This window comes from Nyctereutes procyonoides, unplaced genomic scaffold (assembly GCF_905146905.1).
Source record: "Nyctereutes procyonoides isolate TBG_1078 unplaced genomic scaffold, NYPRO_anot_genome, whole genome shotgun sequence".
In the NCBI taxonomy this organism is placed as follows: domain Eukaryota; kingdom Metazoa; phylum Chordata; class Mammalia; order Carnivora; family Canidae; genus Nyctereutes; species Nyctereutes procyonoides.
In genome coordinates, this window is record NW_026575043.1 from 54,158,671 (window position 1) to 54,166,582 (window position 7,912).

Consider the following 7,912-nt stretch of genomic DNA (forward strand, 5'->3'; position numbering starts at 1 on the left):
CTAATGAGCCACCCAGGTGCCCCTAGTCATCTCTTTAATCTTTACAGATGGATAATTAAAAGTACAATCTCTAAAATCAAATCCATGTTATGAATAGGTTATTTGACCTGAGCCCCAGAGTCCTCATAATAGAACCCTTCATAGGCTGTAGAGAGGATTAAATGAAATAAAGCAAGGCACATAACACAGTTCTAACTACATAACATACAATATTTTTCTTATTCTCTTAGCTGCATAAACATTAGCAGAATACTTGCCATATAGTAGAATCTCCAATAACTATGATGTTGGTGGGGCAGCCCGGGTGGCTCAGCGGTTTAGAACTGCCTTCAGTCCAGGGTGTGATCCTGGAGACCTGTGATTGAGTCTGGCATCAGGCTCCCTGCATGGAGCCTGCTTTTCCCTCTGCCTGTGTCTCTGCCTCTCTCTCTCTCTCTCTCTCTCTCTCTCTCTGTCTCTCATAAATAAATAAATAAAATCTAAAAAAGGAAAAAAAAACTATGATGTTCGTGTTGATGACAGTGGTGTCATGCAGGGGGGCAGGTGATGGTAACATGAGCTGACATTTATCTAGCATTTATGATGCATCAAATAGTGTTCTTTATGACTTTGTGTACAATAATTTATTTAATCTTTCCAACAACCTTGTGAGGCAGGTACTATTGTTTTTCTTTTTTAAGATTTTATTTATTTGAGAGAGAGAGGGTACACACACATGACCAGGGGGAGGGGCAGCAGAAGAGGGAGATGCAGACTCCCACTGAGCAGGAAGCCCTACCTGGGGCTTGATCCTAGGATCCTGAGATAATGACCTGAGCCAAAGGCAGATGCTTAACCCAATGAGCCACTCAGGTGCCCTGGCAGGTAATACTGTTATCCTCATTTTAGAAATAAAGAATCTGGGGGTACCCAGGTGGCTCAGTCTGTTAAGCATCTGACTCTTGATTTCAGTCCAGGTTATGACCTCCAGGTTGTGGGATAGAGCCCTGAGTGGGTCTTCCTGCTCAGTGGGGAGTCTGCTTCTCCCTCTCCCTCTGCCCCCAACTCTGCTCATGGGCACGCTCTATCACTCTAAAATAGATAAGTGGGATCCCTGGGTGGCGCAGCGGTTTGGCGCCTGCCTTTGGCCCAGGGCGCGGTCCTGGAGACCCGGGATCGAGTCCCACGTCGGGCTCCCGGTGCATGGAGCCTGCTTCTCCCTCTGCCTGTGTCTCTGCCTCTCTCTCTCTCTCTCTGTGACTATCATGAATAAATAAATAAATAAAATAAAATAAAATAGATAAGTAAATAAAATTAAAATATTTTTAAAAAAAGAAATGAAGGAGCACGACACCTGAAACTAATGCAACATGTGTGTCAATTATACTTTGATAAATAAAATGAAGTAAAACAAAACTTCCAAAAGAAGTACAAAGTAGCCAGAAATGCTTGTAGAAGGGATGAACAACTGTACTCCAACATGCTTTCATGCTTCTTGCTTTTATTCTCCAATAATCACTTTCACCTGCCAAATTTGTTTATATTCTTCCAAATCCAACATGAAACTCAACTCTTTTGTAAAAGTTTCCTAAATCTCCCAGAATAAATATCTTATAATTATTCATTTTTTCTGTTTGTTTTTCCTTTGAATGTGTGTTCTTCGAGAACGGGAAAATATTTTATTCATATTATTTTTTAATTTTTAAAAAATATTTTATTTTGAGTAATCTCTACGCCAATGTGGGGCTCGACCTCATCAATCCCAAGATCAAGAATGACATGCTGTAGCAATTGATTCAGCCAGGCACTCCTATTTTATTTATGTTAGATTCTAACTTCTCTGACTCTCTGCCGTTGAGCATAATCTATAGTCTGAAGAGGGGATATTGGCCCTAAGTCAACTGCGGAGAAAATGTCCATGGAAGGTCCCCAACGAGCCTTTCATAGGAATGATTTCACTTTATTTGGAGATTTGGTTTTTCATCTATGTATCCTTTCTTATATTGAAAATGATAGTCCTTTCTAATGTCCTTAGTGAGCAAAATAAAAAGTTGTAATTTATGTCAGCTTCCAAAAGTGTTTTGAGAATTTGATTGGTCTATAAAATGAAACATTTTCAAAGTTTTCTTCGCTTTTGCCTCTTATAAAAAGAAATAACACACACACACACAAAGAAATAACACCGTCAAAGGAGAGAAAACTACATTTCCCATAATGCCACAGCTCAGGAAGGACGTGATACTCAGCATCTCCCGTGATGCCTTATAGACCGGAAGCGGGGACCTTAGTTCTCTTTTCCATCTTGCAAGGTAAGAATGGCGGGTCCTCTCTGCAAGACTCGATTTCGGAATCCCCAATCCTTCTCCATCCGAACCAGGAGGGTTTCAAGTGGACACCTACAGGGGTCGGACATGGTCGGGGCCAACTGAGAGGCCTCCCAGACGGTTCATTTATCTCGCCTGGGTTTGCTCATGGCGCGAAGAGGGTGAGGTGAGGTGCCGGAGAGGCTCCGAAACTCCGGCTGCTTGTCACCCTCCTGGGTTGGGGATACAGGGCCCTTTTGGGGATCCGTAGCTGAGGAGTGGGGCCTCAGGGACCAGAGTGAGGGCGCGCGCTCCGGAATCCCGGGTTCGGGTACCAAAACACAGCTCTGAACTTGTCTGAGCCACGTTGGGCTTTGGGGCTGAGGCCAAGCGCTACTTTTCCATCTAACCACGTCCGCGACCGGAAGTCGCCTCTTGTGTTTGCGCTTTTTGGTCCGCCCTGAGTTTGGGCTGCGTGTTTGTGTGTTCTCGTCTCCTAAGCCGAGATTCTTGAATGAGACAGCAGTTTGAAAAGCGCAAAAGCCCTGGAAACCAACGGTTTCCGGGTCCGGCCTCACTGCTTCATACCTGTGGCGATTTGTTAGATTTCTAAATCACAAACCAGCAACAGTGAACGAGTGGAATAGGGACTTTTGACCACTAATTTATTTAAGTTTTATTTATTCATGAGAGACACAGAAGGAGAGAGAGGCAGAGGCACCAAGGCAGGCTCCACGCAGGAAGCCTGACGTGGGACTCGATCCCGGGTCTCCAGGGTCATGCCCTGGGCCGAAGGCAGGCGTTAAACCGCTGAGCCACCCAGGGATCCCCTTGACCACTAAATACTTAGCAAATGTAAGAGCTCTTCAAATGTTTACATATATGAGGGCTGTTGCGATGTGTGTGGCTTTGGAAGGCCTGGATCTTACAGGGGAGAGAGGGTGAAGCCTTATCAATGTACTGTTTACGTAATGTTTTGTCATGGGATAATTGTTGCAATGCATTTCTCTTTAACACACCCTGGTAGATGGCGGGCGAAAAAGCCGAGAAGCCGGATACTAAGGAGAAGAAACCTGAAGCCAAGAAGGTTAATGCCGGTGGCAAGGCAAAGAAGGGTAACGTGAAGGCTAAAACTAAAACGCCAAAGAAGGGGAAGCCCCACTGCAGCCGAAACCCTGTCCTAGTCAGAGGAATTGGCAGATATTCCCGATCGGCTATGTATTCCAGAAAAGCCATGTACAAGAGGAAGTATTCGGCAGCTAAATCCAGGGTAAGGGTTGAAGGAGATGACTGAGCATCACTTACATCTTCACCTTAAAAATTTTTGTCTGCCTCTGACTTTGATGCATTTGTGTCGTGATAGGTTGAAAAGAAAAAGAAGGAGAAGGTTCTTGCTACCGTTACAAAACCAGTTGGTGGTGACAAGAATGGTGGTACCCGAGTGGTTAAACTTCGCAAAATGGTAAGTAAGGTTTGGAAGAGATTGTAAACGGGAAGCCTAGTGGAAGCTTGAATACCAGGAGTGGTTTGTTTTTATTTTTAAGGTTTTATTTATTTATTCATGAGAGAGATACACAGAGAGAGAGAGGCAGAGACACAGGCAGAGGGAGAAGCAGGCTCCATGCAGGGAGCCTGACGCGGAGGACTCGATCCCGGTACTCCAGGATCACGCCCTGGGCCAAAGGTGGTACTAAACCGCTGAGCCACCCGGGCTTCCCCCAGGAGGGGATTTTTGTGTGGTTTTAGAAGTTTGTGTTGGGCAGAGGATTACTAATGGAGGACTCTGGGTTTACACCAGGCTTCTTAAACATTTGTTGTTTGATGTTAAGTAGAATTACTTTTCTGTGTTTTTATTTCCTCGCCTGTAAAGAATAAAGGTTTACTTCAGAGTGTTGCGAGAATTAAGTGGGGCATGTACCCTTTTATGCTGCCAGGCCTGTGGAGCAGTTATATACCAGAGCACTGTTGTTTGGCTCCTTTACACCCACAAGCCGCAACATTTCCTCAATGTTTGTAATTTCCATTTTGGGAATATTCCCAGTTGGATTATAGTCATAACAGTTGAAAATTACTATCCCAGAGGGAAAATGGTGCTTCGATTCCTTGTCATAGTTTTTGTGGGCTGGTTTTTCTGTTGGGTACTAATGTTTGTGATAAAAGCAGGAGGTCATCGTGAGTTACTTGTCATACACGTAATAGTCTGTGTGGGGTCTTGTTTTGTTTTCCTTTGTGCATTACATGGTAGTGATGCACATTAATGTGAAGAATGTGAACACAATTTGAATGGAAAAACAAGCCTTGCCTCCTCTGTAACTTCCAAAATGTGTGTCAGAAGTGTTTCTGGAGAAGTACAGATTAGGTTAAGTTCCGGGAGCCCAGAAAAGCTTGAGAATCACTGCTACGCCACAGTGTGTAACGATAGGACACAGAGCTTGCTGTATAATTCCAAAGTTTGGTTTAATCCCAAGCCTACAAAGGTAACTTGCTTAATGCTTTCTGTCTTTGTTCCTTTAGTTAAATGGATTCTCTCCTGTGTTTTGCCTAGGAAAGGATAAGCAGCATTGATCTTTTCTGAATTTACTGTCTACTTAGAAGTGGAAGTGAAATTTTGTAAATCATTTCAAATAGGCGAAGAGGGGTATAACCAGTGTTAAGACTGACACAACCAGCAATACTAATCTGATTAGCTTGTTTAAATAAGTTGGACCTATGGATTCCCTGCAGCCTAGGTATTATCCTACTGAAGATGTGCCTCGCAAGCTGTTGAGCCATGGCAAAAAACCTTTCAGTCAGCATGTGAGAAAGTTGCGAGCTAGCATCACTCCTGGGACCATTTTGATCATCCTCACTGGGCGCCACAGAGGCAAGGTGAGCAGAGCCCCTCAGCTCAGGTGTTTAATCCTAATGTGTTCACGCTCTGGGTAGAGTTTCTTTATTTGCCTATGGTACCTGTAGTTTGAGGTGGGAGGGCATAACAATACCAGCAGCCCAGTCACTACTGTAATGTGGTTTAGTCCATAATATCCAATAAATTATCATTTCCCACTGTTGATAGTACTTATTACAGTTGATTCATATGCCCCTATACCCAAAAGTGTTTATATATTTACTTCCTCAGGATAATTTTGCAGGGATAGAATTACTGAGTTATGTTACCTTTTTTAGAATTTTTTATTGTTAGAAGTTAATAGCTGCACATTATAAACTAGCACACAAAAGTATCGCTCATATCCAAGGGTCTGACCCCTGTTGGTGGTTTCGTATAGTTCATTCCAGAATTGCTAAGCAGATACATATTTTGGAATTTCCTCTACCAAATTTAGAAGCCTGTGATTTGATGAATTTAGAAGTCTGTTTTTAATCACAGAAATGTCTTCAATTTACAGAGGGTAGTTTTCCTGAAGCAACTGAGCAGTGGCTTGCTACTTGTGACTGGTAAGAAAATCACCAGGATATTATATTCTCAGAAACTTGATATTTTCAAATGTATTTTTGCTCCCACCTACATGGAAGTTCCAGTGCTGTGAGATTACGTACCCCATTTCATTGTCTTGCATACACCTGAATTCTAAAGAAGCAGGTATTTAAGTTTTGTGTGGCAACATACCACTAAGTAACTGCCACCTAAAGTGCAGAATGGTTGGCTATTAACCCCAAGGAATGATCCTGCATAAGAGTTGTACTTGATCTGCCACTTGAAACCAAAGGACAGTTGCCAAACAGGTAAAAAGTGTACTGTTCACTCTGGAGAGCAGTGCTTGGTTTAAATTTGTCAGGGACCTGTGTTTTTGGCGAACGTGTATGAGTAAAAATGCTGTGTCCTAGCTTGGACACTTAAGGTTTGAGGCGGGGGAGCTATGGACAAACATGTTGAAAAAGTCTGAATGCTGGCAGTAGAAAGAGCAGCTTGAGATTTCTTCAGATGCTGAGAAAAAGAAAATTCATCTCATTGGATTTCTTTAAATCCAAAGTCCATTCTTAAATCTTTGCTTTCTTTTTCCCTCAGTATGTTGATTTTTTTTTTTCCCTAGGACCTCTGGCCCTCAACCGAGTTCCTCTGCGTAGAACACACCAGAAATTTGTCATTGCCACTTCCACTAAAATTGATATAAGCAGCGTGAAAATCCCCAAACATCTCACTGATGCTTATTTCAAGAAGAAGAAGCTGCGTAAACCCAGACACCAGGAAGGGGAGATTTTTGACACAGAGAAGGAGGTAAGCTGCTCTTTCTTTGCCTGTGATAGTTCCAGCTTCCCTGGGTAGGAGTGAAAACAAAGTTAAGAATTCACAAAGAGAAGTAAATAGAATATCTGGGGAATCACCTTGTTCAAGGTGGTGCTGCATTCAGTGGTTTGTGGTTGTTGTTGGTTTTTTGTTTTTTTTTTTTTTAAGATTTTGTTTACTCATGAGGCAGGCAGAGACCTAGGCAGAGGGACAAGCAGACTCCCTGTGGGGACCCTGATGTGGGACTCAATTCTGGAACCCAGGATCACATCCTGAGCTAAAGGCAGATGCTCAACCACTGAGCCACCCAGGTTCCTCAACATTCAGTGATTATTTATTTATTTATTTATTTGATTTTTATTTATTCATGAGGGGGTTAGGCAGAGGGAGAAGCAGGCTCCATGCCGGGAGCCTGACCTGGGATTTGATCCCCGGTCTCCAGGATCACGCCCTGGGCTGAAGGTGGCACTACACCACTGAGCCACCAGGGCTGCCACATTCATTGATTCTTAATGGGAATTGAGAACTCAGCTTAGAATCCTTTTGAGAGTTTAGTAGAGCTCTGTGAATTAACTGCTGCTGTTCTTTTAGGAGTTGACCCTTATTTATCCTTTTTTGGGGGGCGGAGGAGGGAGTGCAGAGAGAGAGAATCTCAGGCAGGCTCCATGCCCATGCAGAGCCTCACACAGGTCTCAATCTCAACAACCCTGGTGGGATCATAACCTGGGATGAAATCAAGAGTCACATGCTTTACTGACTGACTGACCCAGGTGCCCCCACCCTTGCTGATCTTTGATGTGTATTGAAGTGGAGAAAAGAAAGAGAGCTAGTATTTTTATTATATTAAAAACAAGATTATACTTCACAGCCTTCTAAGGAAAGGATGGTCAAAGTTGCTTTCTAAATCTCCCTGGGATTGAGTACTTGTGAGATAGAATTACTGGGTTAGCTAGAGTCTGGTACTTGTGCCCTACTTTTAAATTCTTTTCTTTCTTTTTTTCTTCCACCTAGAAATACGAGATTACAGAGCAGCGCAAGGTTGATCAGAAAGCTGTGGACTCGCAAATTCTGCCAAAAATCAAAGCTGTTCCTCAGCTTCAGGGCTACCTCCGCTCTGTGTTTTCTCTCACAAATGGAGTTTACCCTCACAAATTGGTGTTCTAAATTTTTTACAAAGAACCTAATTAAACAACTGATCCATTTCTTTTGTGTCTTTTTTTATTTTTACCTGCCTGGAAGTGTGGTTTGACTCGGCCAGCTTGTGGGATCTTAGCCTCTGCGTCGGCTCTGGACTAGCATTTAGCTCCCTTAGTCTCTGGCTTGTCACCCAGCACCCACCTGCATTTTTTTCCCAGGTCATCGTTGAACCAGATAATACTGGACTATGAGGACTGGAAGCCGCCCT

The 7,912-nt window shown here is 43.3% G+C and overlaps 1 protein-coding gene across 4 annotated transcripts; it reads left to right on the plus strand.

Annotated features, from left to right (window-relative positions):
* The first annotated feature begins 2,214 nt into the window (after window positions 1-2,214).
* RPL6 (ribosomal protein L6) lies at window positions 2,215-7,711 on the plus strand. Of its 4 annotated transcripts, none has more exons than XR_008664152.1 (7): window positions 2,215-2,288; window positions 3,310-3,552; window positions 3,646-3,744; window positions 5,007-5,150; window positions 5,669-5,717; window positions 6,314-6,818; window positions 7,519-7,711. XR_008664152.1 is itself a non-coding variant. In XM_055323205.1 (7 exons), the coding sequence occupies exons 2-7, from the start codon at window positions 3,310-3,312 to the stop codon at window positions 7,669-7,671; spliced, it is 873 nt and encodes a 290-aa protein (XP_055179180.1). In that variant the 5' UTR covers window positions 2,319-2,469; the 3' UTR covers window positions 7,672-7,711. The 4 variants fall into 4 exon arrangements, 1 of the variants encoding a protein (XP_055179180.1); XM_055323205.1 differs by lacking the exon at window positions 2,215-2,288 and adding an exon at window positions 2,319-2,469 and having other exon boundaries at window positions 6,314-6,498; XR_008664153.1 differs by lacking the exon at window positions 2,215-2,288 and adding an exon at window positions 2,320-2,469 and having other exon boundaries at window positions 6,314-6,833.
* The last annotated feature ends 201 nt before the right edge of the window (window positions 7,712-7,912 follow it).